This window comes from Barbus barbus (genome assembly GCF_936440315.1).
Source record: "Barbus barbus genome assembly, chromosome: 6".
In the NCBI taxonomy this organism is placed as follows: domain Eukaryota; kingdom Metazoa; phylum Chordata; class Actinopteri; order Cypriniformes; family Cyprinidae; genus Barbus; species Barbus barbus.
This window is the reverse complement of record NC_136734.1, coordinates 5,753,624-5,771,640: the sequence shown is the minus strand read 5'-3', so window position 1 is coordinate 5,771,640 and position 18,017 is coordinate 5,753,624. Positions and strand designations below refer to the sequence as shown.

The window sequence follows — 18,017 nt, the reverse complement described above, 5'->3', positions numbered from 1 at the left end:
AATCAATGAAAAAAAAAACACATCTAATGATATGAAAGTAAAAAATCAAGTGTGATCATTAACCAGCATCAGAGAACCATGAACATGCAGATGTGGTGTTCTATCAAAGGGGTTAAACTGACATAACAGTTTGGGAATGTCTGGCTTACTGGATCAAGTTAAGAGAGTTCACTCATCATATTTTGAAGTTTAGCATTTATTATTAAAGGTTTGATCGTATCACTATAAATAATAGTGATGCTTGACTTGGAAAACACCACTAAATAGGGAGAATGTTGTAATTTACCAGATGAGTGAACGCCAGGAGGGTAGAAATCCACTGGAGAACATCCCTGTGCCATGCGGGGATCCATGTAGGGAGGCATCATCATCCAGCGTGGGTCAAAGCCCAGGACATGAGGAGGATAAAATCCCCTCTGTGGGTGAGCAGAGCTGGACTGGGTGGGGTGACCCGACTGCTGCCACGGCGCCATCTTATACACCTGCTCCTAGAAACCACAGAAAAATAACTCCTAAATGAAAGCATACCACATATATAACAGCATAAAAGCATATAGTTGGCATGAAAAAGATAATTACTCAGTATTATAACTTCTGCATTGACATATGCACCTCACGATTTTCAAGGTGGCTGAATTAATAACTATTTTCTCTTACTTAAAGTATTAGGTGTAAAAGCTCACCTGCTGCTGCTGGTGCTGCTTCTGGAAGCGGGGTGGCACAGGCTTCTGGTGTCGGCCGTAGTCTGGGAGGGGAGAGGTGGACTCAGGACCATCGTCATCATTGTGGTAGTTACAACCTTCATCTTTGTAATCCTGACTGGATGACTCAGTTGGTGTATCAGACACTTCTATATACAATGAAAAGAGTTGTCAAGAAAAGTAGCGGAAAAGAAGAGAGGTAAAACGCTTTTGACATTTCTCTAAATTATTCCCTTTAAACCACTGCCATTATTACAAGGGTAGCTAAAACTTACATTTATAAACCAACTAGTGAACTGTGAACTTGTATACCTTTAGTGCCATACTGCCAGCCCTCCTGTTGGTGTTTGGATGACCTTCGGCCTGGAGACTGCATCAGCTCCTTGCTGTCTGCTTCTCTCAGCGTTTCTTCAGAGCGTGCAGGTTTCTCAGTTTTACCAAATTTTTCATCCAGCTTTTTTAATTTCTCTGCACAGGCAGCCAGTCTCTCCTCTCGCGCTCTCCTCTCCTCCTCTTCGCGCCGTCTGCGCGCTCTCTCCACGGCAGAGAGGTCGGCTGAGACAAACTTCCCACGAGGAGGTGCCTGCCGGTGCGGCTCCTCCTGCTCCTCTGCAGACTCACTGTTGCCACTGTTCTTCTGCTGGTGCTGCAAATCACAAACAAAAGAGAGAGGAGATCTCTTAGATGAGCCTGGACTGATGGGACCACCTTAAAGGTGCTATCAAAAATTATCAATTAAAGGATGTCATTTGAACATTTAGTCAAGAAAAAAAAATTATAATTGAACATGCTCAATTTTGTATTACAATCAATGGTTATCCAATCGAAAGAAAAGTCATAAATATAAAAATGGAATTACAACACCAAAAACAATTGGTTCCACTCTGAAGGACAGACAGAACACAGTTTAGTCCATCACAAACGAAAATTACAGTCAAATAAAAATTACTGTTAAAAACTAACTGTTAAAACATGACAAAAAGGTTGACAATCTTAAGGAAATAAAAATATTAATTGAAATAAAATATCAAACGTTTTTCAGCTTGTTTTAATTTTTCATTTAGTTTAACCTGATGTACAAAAGGAACTAATGCTGAAATAAAAATTTATAAAAACTATTTAGACATAAATAAAATACTAAAAAGTATAATATTCCTAAACCTTTAAAATTAAAACAAAATATAAAAAAACTGATTCAAAATATTAATAAAAACTCAAAGATACTAAAATAACGCTGCTCGGTAGCTCCCAGCATTCGTTCTTATTTTATTTTCTGTGTTTATACTTTTTTCCCTAAACCCCTGTTTGTATGCAATCCTAGTACTGGTCTTAATTGATGCAGGCATTGTTAAAATACCAATTAAAAATAAGCAAATAAAAGATTTCAGTGGGAAAAACAAATGCAGCAGGCCGTAGATTGTTACCTGAGATTCAATAGAGGAGAATCGTCCATTGGTCTTCCTGGAGGGGACGGGTTCTGGCCGGCGTGAGTATGACTCCTCCTCAGCGTTGTGTGGAAACGCACCGTCACCAGAGCTCTGAGATGAATGCTGGTCCTGATGGTTGTTCCAGTCATCCCTGCAAGACACAATCACCAGAATGAGCTTCAATTCCAACTCAAGCAGCTTTCACACTACACGCACTGCATTAAAACAAGGAAAAGCTCACCAGATCTTATTCTTCTCACGAGCAGAATGATCTTCCTCATCGTCACTGAATTTAAGCTTCTCGCTATAATCCACTTCCTCATGGAGACCTGAAGAACAGACACTGGTCACAATGACAACTGGTGAAAAAAAGCACATCTGTTGTTAATAAAGAAAGCGAGCGCTCACCTGCCCAGCCATCTTCACAGTCGTGGTCCAGTTCATCGAGGTCCTTCAGGTCCTCAGGGTTGATTATGGCAGGACGGGGAGCTCGATCTCCTGGGCGGCGGATCGGGCGAGTGGAGGGGCGTGGAGGGACACGGGAGAAACGGGCCTCTCTTCTTATATCACCACTGTGAAATGAAAAACAGCCATTTATATAAGATGACAGTGAGACTTCCTTTCTGCACAGCAAGCGTTCCTCACTGCAGTAATTAGCACAATACTCACTTGACGGGCTCCGGTGCAGGGAACGCTGGTCTGAAGATCAACCTGGTTTCAAAGCGCACGGGGGCAACCACAGTGGTCGGGCCGTGATCCGAGGAGCCCGGAGCGTCACGAGTCTCTTTAGGGCACATCTGACAAACAAAGAGCCAGTAAGAATTTTATCAGAGAAAGCACAGCACACTGGATAATGGATATGATGGAAGAAAACTCACGAAGGCAGGCAGCATGTCGTGGTATGTGGTGGTGGTGTGGTGCTGGTATTGGAGGGCTGATGGGGCAGCTCTGCGCTGCACGGGCTGAGAGGGCCGCAGCGATGGCTCCTTCACATCAGAGGACTGGGCAGCGGCAGCGACAGTGGAGGAGGAGGAGGATGAGGAGGGGGGAGGAAGAGGAGTGGTGGTCTCAGCTGAGCCGCTGCTCTTGGTGTCTGTGTCTGTGCAGGGCGGGGTGGCAGACAGCACCGGGGGCTGCAGGTTCCTCCCACCGCCCTCCCTCCAGCTCGACACGTCTGACAACGACACAACATCAGCATTCACATTGAGACATCAACAAACCGCTCATTCACGCCAGTGGTTTTGAGCCAAATAAAACGACGGGCATTTGTTACTTGAAATAAACTTAAATTAAAGGCAGGGTAAGCGATTTTTCAAAAACATTTTGATATGGAGGAGAGAGCATTCAGTGAACAGCTGAGCTGAGCGACAGAAAGATAGAGATGGCAGATAAAAAACAAAAGAGGAAAATATCTGCAGAACGATAAGGCAAGAAGTAGGACCTGTGTAAATATCGGATCAGCTTTCCAGCGCTGCAGAGAACTCAAGGAGCGGAAGGGCTGCGATCGGACGCCAAGGTTCCTTTGTTTCTTCCCGACAGGTGAGTAACAGTGCCATGGTCATGCCGCGACGCAACAGCTAAAGCCTGCCTATACTGGACGCGTGTATTTCAGGCGAGAATGTAGTGGTTTAAAACTCAAATCTGCAGTTTATTTATAAAAACAGAGCCTATTTGAGAATGTGTTTTGCTGATTTCAGAGACGTGAGCTCCACGCGATCACAGGGCGCTCAGTGCTCATGTATCCCAAAGAGAGGAGCATAACCTCGGCTAGTCCTTCTGACATTTGCCGCTGACTCTGAGGTCTCTGTAGTGGTTAAACATAAGATATCATTCATTTGGGTAAATCTAACAGGTAATCTTTGGTCTTTATTCTATTGTTCTATTAAAGGTGCCATAGAATGTAAAACTGTATTTACCTTGGCATAGTTAAATAATAACAATTCTGTACATGGAAATGACATACCGTGAGCCTCAAACACCATAGTTTCCTCCTTATTATGTAAATCTCTTGAATAAAAAAAGACCACTGAAAAACAGGCGAATCAGAACATAACAGACTATGACGTAACAGTCAGGATCACTACGCCCCAACATTTGCATAAACCCGCCCATGTTCTAGGCCAGCCGCCAGCCGAACCTACACAGCATTAGAAGTTCTGCAAGTATTGTGAAGAAACAAACGAGGACAACAGCGAAAATGGCAGATCATGGAAATAAATCTTATGTTCCAGGCTGTGTAGGGGGTGTGAAGTGCAGATGGGTTGGTGTCTGTATTCAGAAAAGCACGGAAAGCAAATAACGCGTTCTACTAAAATACTAGCTCCTTGCTAGTATTAGCCGGCTACGCTGCAGAACATAAGATTTCACTTACCACATAAACAGAGTAAGGAAAGATGACTGAGGATGATGGCGAATGATTTACAGAACCTGAGCACCACTGACAAGCATCTGATCTTGTAAAATGTGTAGCAAGTACTGTCACTCCATAGTATAAACAGAGTACGTGGAATCGCAGACCTTGAAAGCGAAAGTGAGACTATAACGCAATCGACCGATTGTTCAAAAGCAATTTCAGTGCCCCGCATATTAATAGCGGCTCCCTGATGCCCGCATTTTATATACAGTATAATTACCCGACGATATAACTGCGAGAGAAAATATTGAAATGTATATATTTTCCTCCCTGTGTTTCCTCCTTGCTGTGATCAACTGAAATGAGCCGCACTGTGAAACAGCCAATTATTATTCATGACCCATCCAAATAAGCCAATAACAGACCATTTTATTCTAGGGAGAAAACCTAGGGTTGTAAATAGACATGTAAAACCGTTTATGGATTTTGTGCCCTTACCTAAGCTACATACCTTCTATGTAGATATCAGAGAACAATTTAAAATACTGTATCAATGCATTCTATGGCACCTTTATGTTAAAATTAAAATTAAAACAGGCAATGTTTGATATAATATTTTGTTTCATTGTAATGCATGTTCCCTGAACTACATTTCTGCGGCTATTAATATGTTTAAATGAAAACAAAAAGAGGCAGTGGTGTTTGATATATTTCGTATGTAAATACAGTGAGGAAGATTGCAGCAGCCAAGGCGAGCTGACTGACGTTATCAAGTACGCTGCTCTTTGCAGAATTGCGTCGTTCCGTCCACAGGAGTTCACACTCCCAAATCTAACTCGTGAAGTCCGAACTACCGACGATGCAAGTCCGAAATTTGCATAGTAGGCATTGAGAAACGCGCACAGACCTAACGTTAAGCCAACAGACTATTTGCCTAATCTTCTCGGTAGTTTAGACCGTGATGGAAACGTAGACAGCAACAGGTCTGCAGGAAAAAAAAGTTCCTGGGACATATTGTTCTAGATAATTTCGGTGGAAAAGCGGCTTATGTTTCACAGAACTAATCGCTGCCTGTGTTGTGTAGGCTACGTATATGTGGGGCGGATCTATCAAAATAGGGGCGAGACCCTTTTGGGGTAGGGGCGTGTTAGTTTTGGTGATTTCAAATATCAACATTGGCTTCCAGAAATCGCTCACCCTGCCTTTAAATTTCTTTGAAATTAACTTAAATTACACTTTTTTCACCCACATGCCAAGGCAACATCTCATTTTCATTTACTTTAAATGTACTTAAACTTAAAAAGACAAAGATGCAAAATTATAAAGCCATTAAAATAACAGAAAATAATATAAAACTAATTCAAAATATTCTCAATGGTAATATTGCTTAAAAAAAACACTGATTTACACATGAATACGCTGTGTAAATAGACAAAACACTGAAAGATATTGATCAAACTCAAAGTAATATTTAAATACAAGTTGAACAACACATGTATTGTGTGTAAACAAACACTGAATTTGGACCACAATATGCTAATATTGCTAGTCTTCAGTGAAATTGTTGCCAAGCAAACAAATCAGTAAAACATCAACTGAAAATGCTCTTTCTGCCAAATATCCCAATCAGCCATTGTTTCAATTAAATTAAATTATTCTACATGGCAAGGTTTTCCTGATGTATTGCATTTCTGTTCAGACCTTTTGTCTTATTTTCTCTTTCATTTTATGTCAGTTTAAGTGCATTCCTACAGCAGACAAAGAAAACTATACAGACACTGACAGTGTTTTGTGACCCTGTTTTCATGCCCGTTTACGAAACTGCGCCAAAGTTAAGGGATAATATTATAGATATTTGGTAACACTTTATTTTAAGGTGTCCTTGTTACACACATTACATGTACTTACTATTATAACAATAAATTACGCATAACTACATGCAGGTAACCCTAAAACAAACCCTAATCTTAATCCAAACCATACAGTAAGTACTTGTAGTCAATTAATATTACTCAGTACTTAAATGTATAATTGCACATTTAAATTTAAAAATGTATAACATTTCAACACATCTGTAATACAACAGAAATATCGCTTTATTACATTTTCAAATATAGTGTTTCTGCCTTTGTGTTTAGCTTTATGAAAAATGTTTTGTTTATGAATGAAAAAAAAATCTGGGCATTTAGGGGGTCAATACATAATGCAATAAAATCTCATTCATCAATCTTGTGTTTTATACATTATGGCAGTATATATTGAATAAGCAGCATCCGAGCAAATCTGAGCAGCTACACCAAAAATGAACGATTAATGCCTATCCAAAAACTGCAGTCAGTGCACATACATAGTACTGTGCTGGGAGGTCTGACCAAAAATTTGTATCACGGATTTTAAAAGGGATAGTCAACCCAAAAATTTCCCCATGATTTACTCGCCCTCAAGCTATCCTAGGTGTATATTAGTTTCTTCTTTCAGACGAATCCAATCGGAGTATATATATATATATTTAAAAAAAAAGTATCCATGCTTTATAATGGCTGTGAATGGTGGTCGAGATTTGGAAGCCCAAAAAAGTACATCTATCCACTATAAAATCATGACCTTATGAATCAGAATGCATGACACAGTAGCAGAAGCTTTTTTTAAAGGGGGATGGGGGCAATTTTTGTCTTTACTGTGACAGGACAGATCAGAATTGACAGGAAGCGAAGTGGGAGTGAGAGTAGGGGCGGGATCGGGAAAAGTCCCCGAATCATCAGAGACGCATTCATATAAACCCTCACAACCAATTCAGTATTTTCTTCCAATATTTCACGCATAGTGCAGTGAGTTTGCTCTGCCTGCTGCAGGATTTTCTCCTCTTTGCATTTTATCTTCAGTCTCTGGGTTCTGTTGACGACCGTTCACAATATGTTTATTTGCCCAATTAAAGAACTAGTTGAACTAGAACTAGTGAATGCAGTTAACATTGAACATTGAACTCATCTCAATTCACAACGCTATCCGTGTTGCTTAGGCACTTCTACCGTTATGCCATATCTTTCTTTTTTTTTTATTCATACCATGTGCTTAATGCAAACCGGCTTACCGTTTGAACCAGTATATTGCCCTGCACTACATGATGCAAACATGCAATGACAAATCACAGAAGCCTGACATTTCCCAGCGTAAAACCTGATAGCTCTGAATATAAATCATTATTGCTGGCTTGTGCATAGTGAGTCGGGTTAAGGCAGGAATGCAGTTTAGAAGATGATTATGTATATGGTCTTTTCTACTGTTACAATTACATATCTGAAATGAAACGATCTAAATGTTTTATCGTGCAGTGCGGGACTCACTCTGTGGGCGGAGGCTTGGTCCGGGCCCATACGACGGATCGAAGACGCTTCTTTCCTTGCCAGCCTTGTCCTGTTCGCCTGCTGCTTTCAGCGTCGGAAATTCCTCGTGAGAGAAGGGCTGCAGTCGGCTTGAGACCTTTAAACCTGGACAACAGAGCCAAACAAGTATAAAACAAGACATCACAACAAACACGTCTGATCAGAATAAACGGATGATTACCATCTTGATCTACTGCCTTTCCATTGAGCTGTGTCCATTGTTTTGGTCCACCTGTACTTGTGCTCTAGAGGGACAGAAACACATTCAGCAGACATCAGACACCATTACATTACCATCAGGTGAACACTACAAAGAGATGATGAACGTGCCGTCTGTACCTCCTGGCTGGTTATTGGCATGGGCTTCTGAAGATTGGAGACAGATTTCTGTAAAGCCAGCGGTGGCTGCGACTCCGGCAGCTGTGCTGATGATGCAATGGAACTACAGGAGGAAACAGACACTAATCAGACAATGTGTGATGGCCATTTGCATCCAGAAATAGATCTGGGTATTTTAAGAACAAAGTATGTATTTAAATAACCAGCAAAAGATTTCACATGACTACATACATCAGTTACAGCACGTGGAAAAGAAAAAAGAACTCTCTTAAAGAAAGCGTTCACCTCACAGCAAATCTAAGCTTTCATTTCAGCCGTATGAAGTGACCTTCAAAATGCAGCGCTGATAACACACACACACACACTGATGATCCATGAAGTCTTGCGACTCAGTTTGTTTACATGTCTAGCACAGTTCTAATAGAGATGCATCAGAACTTTCCACTTTTTTCTCAAAAAATAGGCGTATGTGCTCCCAAGTTGAACAATTCATGGACAACTCAAAAATAACATTTAGGGGACGTGGTTAAAATTGATCAAATAATGTCGAATAATTCCTTAGAAGTGCATACAAGTACACATTTCTAAGCAAAATTCTTACTTTTATTAAAACACAAAAAGTAAACTAGGTTTTTAAATACTTGTTTTAATCTGTATCTAATAATTGTGTAATTATTTATAGGCCTATTTTAAACTCTGTGTGATATATATACAGTATATATCAAAACTACAGAACACACATTTCATTATTAGCCATTTCAACATACATGTTTTACCAAAAAAGAAGGACAGCACTTTAAGTGTTTCATCCCCCTATCTGATGTGAGCACAAGTATTGGGACAATTGAACAAAGTAAAGTTTAGTTTAAAAAGAAGTTTAAAAGCTCATATTTAGTTGCAAATCTAAATATTAGCTTTGAAATAATATTATTAGAAATAAACAGTGCTTTCATTTTTCCATGAAGGTCTACTAATATTAATATGTTCAGGTAAGTAATAGTTACAAAAGTAATCAAATGAGCACTGCATAGTTTTCACTGCATGTACTGATAGATTTATGTTTATTAAAGCTATAACGTTGTTCAGATTAAGAGCTGTGGGTGATTTTCTCTTTGCATTTTGTTCTTTGATTAACATTGATGGCTCAAGCTCCAGTCTGACACTTTAAGACAATATACTGACACGCATCGGATTTTCTCCCAGCTGTTCTCGTCCACTTAAAACACAAAAGTGAAGACTCTCATAACCGGCCATTTTGACACATTGTGTGTGTATTTTTTGGCATATTTTTGTGTGTTATTTCGACGCGCCCGAAGCTCAAAGTGCACTTTGCTTGTCCGTTTTGGAGCACGCCGCCGCGCAGGCACACGCGCACACACACATTTCAGCCTGAACAGCATCACTTGTGCAGATTGTAGGCGACTTTCAACGTTTTACTATCAAATATGTCCTGCAATGTAGCAACAGTAAAGACGGCATTTTATAACAATCACTGATTGAGCTGATTCAGATGTTAAGTTTTGGTTCGGAGGAACGAATCTGCGCCGCTATGAAGGGAAGGGAGTTGTGCTAGAAGAAATGCGGCTATAATCCTTGGAAGCCAAAATCGAAAAAGAAAAAAAATACTTAGCTTAATATAACAGCCACAGGCCTAAAGTGTGAGCAGATGTTTGAATAGTTGGTTCTCTCCTCTATGATAATTAAACAGGACTTTCATGTTGCGTGTGCTGAAGCGCCTCAGCGTGAGCGCGATCTGGATTCTGAATTGCGCATAGCAAAAATGCATCATAGACAAATGTTTGAATATTATTGCACATAAAAACAGCTGGCGACATATATACAGGTCCTTTTAAAAAAATTTGCATATTGTGATAAAGTTCATTATTTTCTGTAATGTACTGATAAACATTAGACTTTCATATATTTTAGATTCATTACAGCACAACTGAAGTAGTTCAAGCCTTTTATTGTTTTAATATTGATGATTTTGGCATACAGCTCATGAAAACCCAAAATTCCTATCTCAAAAAATTAGCATATCATGAAAAGGTTCACTAAACGAGCTATTAACCTAATCATCTGAATCAACTAATTAACTCTAAACACCTGCAAAAGATTCCTGAGGCTTTTAAAAACTCCCAGCCTGGTTCATTACTCAAAACCGCAATCATGGGTAAGACTGCCGACCTGACTGCTGTCCAGAAGGCCATCATTGACACCCTCAAGCAAGAGGGTAAGACACAGAAAGAAATTTCTGAACGAATAGGCTGTTCCCAGAGTGCTGTATCAAGGCACCTCAGTGGGAAGTCTGTGGGAAGGAAAAAGTGTGGCAGAAAACGCAGCACAACGAGAAGAGGTGACCGGACCCTGAGGAAGATTGTGGAGAAGGACCGATTCCAGACCTTGGGGGACCTGCGGAAGCAGTGGACTGAGTCTGGAGTAGAAACATCCAGAGCCACCGTGTACAGGCGTGTGCAGGAAATGGGCTACAGGTGCCGCATTCCCCAGGTCAAGCCACTTTTGAACCAGAAACAGCGGCAGAAGCGCCTGACCTGGGCTACAGAGAAGCAGCACTGGACTGTTGCTCAGTGGTCCAAAGTACTTTTTTCGGATGAAAGCAAATTTTGCATGTCATTCGGAAATCAAGGTGCCAGAGTCTGGAGGAAGACTGGGGAGAGGGAAATGCCAAAATGCCTGAAGTCCAGTGTCAAGTACCCACAGTCAGTGATGCTGGTGTTGGTCCACTGTGTTTTATCAAGGGCAGGGTCAATGCAGCCAGCTATCAGGAGATTTTGGAGCACTTCATGCTTCCATCTGCTGAAAAGCTTTATGGAGATGATTTCATTTTTCAGCACGACCTGGCACCTGCTCACAGTGCCAAAACCACTGGTAAATGGTTTACTGACCATGGTATTACTGTGCTCAATTGGCCTGCCAACTCTCCTGACCTGAACCCCATAGAGAATCTGTGGGATATTGTGAAGAGAAAGTTGAGAGACGCAAGACCCAACACTCTGGATGAGCTTAAGGCCGCTATCGAAGCATCCTGGGCCTCCATAACACCTCAGCAGTGCCACAGGCTGATTGCCTCCATGCCACGCCGCATTGAAGCAGTCATTTCTGCAAAAGGATTCCCGACCAAGTATTGAGTGCATAACTGAACATAATTATTTGAAGGTTGACTATTTTTGTATTAAAAACACTTTTCTTTTATTGGTCGGATGAAATATGCTAATTTTTTGAGATAGGAATTTTGGGTTTTCATGAGCTGTATGCCAAAATCATCAATATTAAAACAATAAAAGGCTTGAACTACTTCAGTTGTGTTGTAATGAATCTAAAATATATGAAAGTCTAATGTTTATCAGTACATTACAGAAAATAATGAACTTTATCACAATATGCTAATTTTTTGAAAAGGACCTGTATATATATATATATAGAGAGAGAGAGAGAGAGAGAGAGAGAGAGAGAGAGAGCAACAATAAATGTATGTGTGTTTCCTTAATTTCTCCAATACCGACAGAAGTACCGATAACGTCAGAGCTTATCGATACTCCGGTCTTTCATAATTTAGCCCCGAGACCGATGAGTTTCGGTACCCATCCCTAATCACGACTACTATTTTTTCCATGCACAAATTGAAGACTTCTTGAAAATAAACATTTGCTATACCACTTAAGACTTTACGACCACAATTTACCATTACAAACTGAATTTTGACCCGTTAGGACTTTTCTTTATTCGCAAATCTCTATTTTTAGCCACAAATGCAAGTGAAACACTCAGTCTATTGAGCCCTGCATCTAGTTTTTGCATGTATGAGGCATAATGCGTAATTGAACATTTTACAATTACAGCTGCTACAATTTTAGCTGGACTACAGTGTTTATGTTTTAATTGAGTTGCTTTAGTCTGGATGAGACAAACTCATAGCAACACAGAGTGACTGTAACGTCTAGAGATCGACCGATATATCGATTTACCGATATTTTTCCCGATATTTAAGCATTTTTCCAAAATCGAATATCGGTTTTGTAATATCGGATTCCCCGATAAACACGAATTGCGCGCAGGATCGCAATTGCAGCGCATCTGAGGGGAGACGAGACAGCAATGGCGTGCAGGTACTTGATTTGCTGTAGTTAGTAAACTATTTAATATTACAGGCATTAATGCACAAATTAGATGTATTACATAAATGCCTGATATATATAGTTTAAATGCAACTTGGCTCTAAGAAATATGATAAATAAGATACTCTGTCAAGCCCTGTCCCTATAAAGATAGGCTATAACTTTGCCTGAAATTACACAGCCATGAATTAGCACATGGTGGAAATAAAAGCGCTGAATTTAATTCTCTCTGTGGTCTATTAGTCTCGTGAAGTCGGAGTCACATAGATAATCCGTCAAGTCCTCTCCCAATAAAGACGTAACTTTGCATGAATTAAATAATACAGCCATGAATGATTGCATGTTGGAAAGAAAAGCATTGAATGTAATTCTCTCTCTGTTGTCTATATGCTCATCATTAGTCTCGTGAAGCCGCTTTCATATTGCAGTTCACTCAGCGGGTTGATGCTCAAGAAATGCTCAGCACGGCCACCGCATGTAACTTTTAACAAGATTCACTTTTTTGAAGCACCCTAAATTGTATTAACACTTACTATATAACCATTATTTAGTTTATAAACATCTAAATTAATACAACTCTATGGAAATTAATTATTTATTATCTCCGCGATCGATGGCAGTTTGAGTAGCCTATAGTTCTGTGTAAATGCATATAAACCGCGCTGTCAGCAGCATAATTTAGAGCATGCCAGTTGAGAAATGCAATAAAATACAATGCTTGTTATATTCCAGAGAATATTATTCCGTGAATTAACATTATCCAGTGAATTATTCTTCACTCTTTATCCTATTAAACAGCTTATAAACCTACTAAAACTGTAGTTAAAAATGAAGTTGATATGACTCCTTTCCTTTATTTTCTCCATTTGAAAACATTAGACTTTCTATGTTCATTTTGCTTACTGCTAATATTAGTGTTGCTGCTAAAGCTTTTTATAAATAAAATGTTTTTTATTGTTGTAATACGAAGATTAAATTTAACATGACAGGGCTCTAGACTGCGACCAAAATGGTAATTGTTTGCGAGTTAAAATTTGACGTGGTCGCATTTGTACGAGTGCCAGGTCTGCGCTACTCCAAAGCGTCTGCTTCATACAGCGCGCGCTGCCAACCGCAGCACATTATAGCAGGAGACAGATTTCACTGATCACGTGAAGAGAGGTGCTTTCAGCCGAGCGCTTAGTGGGTAGAGCCTGGTTTATACTCGCCACGTCAGCACGAGCGTGAAGGTGCGCGTCGCGGATGGAGCGCAACGGATGGATTTGTTTTCAAACTAAAGTAAAAGACCGCTTCTTAAACCAGAGAAGGTGAACGTGGTGGTGTTCTTGTAGAAAAAACATGCAAGTCCTGTCAGCTACAGCCAGTTTAGTTTTACTTTTCTTTTTGTTTTCGTTTTGAGAAGCTTGTTATCTTTGCTGTTTACCTCAGGTTATGCTATGGAGGCTTTCCTTAATTAAAAAAAATATATATATTAATATTTATTTGCTTCCTCAGAGTTTGCTAAACATTCTGTAATATACTAGGTATATAGTACAGCATGTGGTGTGTCCTATGCCATGCCTCGTCTTATTCGTTTTTGTTGATAAATGTTATGTAAGAGTTTGTCATTGTCAACGTACTGTTTTATTGTTGTTGCGCTTTTTAATTAAGAATAACAATGAATCCATCTTTTGTTTTAGTCTTAAAAAGTTAAAGGTGTATAGATATAAGCAAAACAGACAATGATCTTTTCTTGTAAAATGTGACACCAAGATCGCAAATTTGAAAGTAAAAAGCGCACGAAAAAAGGAATTCCTGTTCACAAAATTTAAATCACAAATAATACAGATGAAAAAGAACGAGTTGAATGTTGAAAACTTTCGTTACCATATAACTATAAACTATGATAAAAGTTCATCAGCATGCATTGATTAATCAAATGTAGCAAAAACAAAAAACAAATTGCAACCAAATTATGTGCTCGTGCGCAAAAGTGAGATCAGTGGGAAGAATGAGTCTAGAGCCCTGCATGAAAGACTGCTAATTCTCAAAACATTTTTTGTTAAGATGACTGAAAGGAGGAAAAACCAAAGTGAAGTATGGACTTACTTCACGCAGTCATTTATTTACTTTATAACAGTAAATAAATATCGGTTCTGCATATCGGTTATCGGGCACATAGACATGCAAATAATTGGTATCGGTTATAAAAAATCAATATCGGTCGATCACTAGTAACGTCCTCATTAATAGGGATGGGCGATATCTTATCGTTTGCGATATACCGTTGAAAATTCTCCTCACGATAAAAATTTGTCTCCTCACGATAATAACGATAAGTCTAGTTGATGACGTAGTTTTGTGCGCGCCCGATTCACTGTTCACGTGCGGAGTGAAAACAAGCATGGCGGAATGCGGACGTGAGGCTGACAGTGCGTTCACACCGGACGCGACTTGCGCGTGGTTGGACGCGTGAACATTTTGGGTTTACGCGCTTCATTCGCGCGTGAAATTCACTGCACAACAGACGCGAATTCGCATCATGGGCGGGGCTTCTGCCAGGCGCACATGTATGACTGCCACAGAGAGCATATGTATAGAATTTCGCTCTAAACGCTCAATTCGCGCTGCGTCATTCGCACGAATAGCGCGGCAGGATGTCTATTCGCGTCTTTGCATTGACTTAACATGTAAATCACTCGCGCTTAACGCTTCATTCGCGTCTGGTGGGAACGCACCATGAGGAGGAGCTTGTTGTTACGCGAGGAGCTACCTCCACAATTTGCAACTGGTTTGGTTACAGAAAATCAGATGAGGAGCAAACTACCGTAATATGCAAAGTGTACAGAAAAATGGTGGTTACAAAGAGTGGAAACACGTCCAATTTGAATTTGACATAAAAGATGCCATACTTTTAATAAAGTTAGAAAAATGCCATTACAAAGGTAAAAACTAAATTCCCTGTAAATCACTTTAAGGAGTCAAATATCACCTCGTAATGGGAAGGTTCATTTTTGATCAGAATTGTTGATTATTGATTTGAAGGTGCTGCTAAATTTTTGACTGTGCTCCTAGCAGTCTAAATCTCCGCGATGTTCTCGTTAAATATGCCATTTCTGAGATATTACAATGAATTAATTTCTAAAATGTTATGATATGGAAAGCCTGAAACAGATCACAGCAGTATAGCCATACACAGGCTTTCAGTCATCAGCAACGTGGTAAATGTGTGCCAGTAGCCTATGCATATGATTTAATATGAAGCGTCCATAACGCATTATTATGGTTGATAAGAGCAATTAATGGAGATGAGCTGTTGATCATAATTAGCATGGCCATAAGTTGGCTGTGTACAGAAAGTTTCAAGTTAATTGCATTAATAATACTATATGAAATAATCTTAATCTTTAAAACTTAATTTACTTATTTATTTATATATATATATATATATATATATATATATATATATATATATATATATATATATATATGTATATGTATATGTGTTTATATGTATAAATTATATATATATATATATATATATATATTATCGTCATTTGTATCGTTATCGCAATAAATACCTGAAATTATCGTGATAAATTTTTTAGGCCATATCGCCCATCCCTACTCATTAACTCCAAACAACTCAAGCGACCAACACTTTGATGAGCATTTATCATTCTCTCTGCACACAAGCCTTTCTTAATATAAGCTGCTCTGCACGACAATCAGTGTGACATACAGACACACCTGCTGTACACTGACACGAAAAACACTCTACGGCTCACAATCTGTCCTTCAATTCACTTCACACACAGTGATGTCTTAGTGAGTGTGATGGACAGCAGTGCTGACGCGGCAGCGGCGTTGGCTCTGACCTCTTTGGATCGTGTTGATCCTGCTTGTTTGCCCATCCTGTACCGTCTTTAGGGACGATAATCACGTTGGGATCGTTTCCTTTACTCTCAGACTTCAGACTCGGCAGGTGAGCGGGAGGGGGCATGCGCCGGGCAGCGGCCACTTTGCCAAGACTCTGTAAGCCATGTCGTGCAACAACTGCAGGTGACACAGAGAGAGAGAGAGAGAGAGGTGTGAAATCAGTGACACGTGAACGGAAAACATCACATACGTCACAAATACTGGCACATTACGGTTAACACACATATACGAGATCTGCTGCTGCGATGGACATGCTTTAATTTTCATTTTTATGCATTTCATTTGAATGGTTTAATTCAATAAAAAAAACTAACAATTTTATTATGTATTAATTTAAACAAAAACATTGTCCTAAGAAATGTTTTACATTTTCAGAAATTGTGCGTGGTCACAGAAACTTTTCAGTTTTATTATTTAATACAACGTTATCAAAACCAGGGGTAATCAAAAGAATGCATACTTTTTTTTTTTTACAATTTTAAATCAAATTTACAATTCCTTCAATTTTTGGCAAACAGTGATGCACAAAATGTTTACCGTTTAAAATAATCATGGATACAAAATTGTGATATTCCTAAATATAAATAATTTTTAAATGACCTGTATTAATATTTTGAGAAGTACATTCTACTGCGCAATAGTAGTATATTTCTGAACTTTTATTATGGTGGGTTGTAAGATCTCTGAGTTTGTGTATCTGCCGACAGTTTTCTTAAATTTCACGAGTTCATATAGTGAAACACACATGAGCATCATGCATGCAGTGTGTGAAGCAGAGCAAACATTGAGACATACACAACAAACTAACTTCAGATTTACATAGCAGTCTGTCTGCATCAATTCCACAAACACTTGAATATGGATGTGAATATGGAGTGCTTGAGTCTCACCTGTGGTTTTCTGAGTTTCTATTGACTTCCCTTTGTACTTGTCAAATAGGCTGAGTGATGAATACTTGCTTTTCCCATCCTTGGACTTGGTTATTTGCCCCAAACGATCGGACATTGCGATGTAATGTCATCGAGTATGGAAATTTTTCTTTGCACCTCTTCCTCAGTACCGTCTGTTTCTGTGGAGAAACACACACAATGACACGACTGTTAGCAGAAGAATCAACGTCTCTCCAACACATCCTCTGAACTGTGATGAATAATCGTTTCTATGCCACAGAAACGCCATCTTTCCATCCGGACACAAGAGGATGCGGCTCAGACACATTTCAAAGCTGGTCAACAACAAAACACAATCTTGGACAGAATAATGACTCTGATCAACCTCAATTAGCAAAAAAAAGCCACACGGGGATCATTCAGACAAGTCTTGGACTGGTGATGAAGGTGAAATCAACATTCACATGACACACAACAGAAGTGTCCTGCTGTCTGAGACATGTTCTGCTGGATGCACACCAGCGACAGTGACCTAAAATGACAAGCATGAGCTCTGCAGAAGGGAAACATACATGTTCAATAAGACATCTTAAAGTATGCACATCAAGTATGGTTAACAGAAGCTCAAGAACCAATGGGGTTTTCTTCATGGATCAAGAAAGCACACAGTGTGAGCCATTTCTCATATCTGAAGATCTCATTGTATGTGTGGAGAACAATGTTCACATGGGAATAAAAGCCTAACTTGAATTGTTCATATAAAGCTATTGTGTCTCTTCAGAAGATAAAACCACTTCATTCTTATATATTATTAAGTTTACAATGCCTGTATGAACTTTATAAAACATCAAAGTTTTGGTTACATGGACT

General features: G+C 39.4%; 1 protein-coding gene across 3 annotated transcripts in view; it reads right to left on the bottom strand.

The window, feature by feature from the left end:
• Positions 1-18,017, bottom strand: part of LOC306871672 (protein PRRC2B-like) — a 36,904-nt gene that overhangs the window by 16,604 nt on the left and 2,283 nt on the right. For all 3 annotated transcript variants that reach the window (XM_079419764.1, XM_079419765.1, XM_079419766.1), the window contains exons 2-14: positions 17,148-17,326; positions 16,197-16,374; positions 8,204-8,306; positions 8,046-8,109; positions 7,826-7,969; positions 3,007-3,302; positions 2,798-2,925; positions 2,537-2,700; positions 2,370-2,457; positions 2,126-2,279; positions 1,014-1,347; positions 684-850; positions 287-488 (exon numbers count right to left, since the gene is read on the bottom strand). In XM_079419764.1, the coding sequence (XP_079275890.1) occupies positions 287-488; positions 684-850; positions 1,014-1,347; positions 2,126-2,279; positions 2,370-2,457; positions 2,537-2,700; positions 2,798-2,925; positions 3,007-3,302; positions 7,826-7,969; positions 8,046-8,109; positions 8,204-8,306; positions 16,197-16,374; positions 17,148-17,262 (2,137 nt within the window). In that variant the 5' untranslated portion in view covers positions 17,263-17,326. The remainder of the gene's footprint in view (positions 1-286; positions 489-683; positions 851-1,013; positions 1,348-2,125; positions 2,280-2,369; positions 2,458-2,536; positions 2,701-2,797; positions 2,926-3,006; positions 3,303-7,825; positions 7,970-8,045; positions 8,110-8,203; positions 8,307-16,196; positions 16,375-17,147; positions 17,327-18,017) is intronic.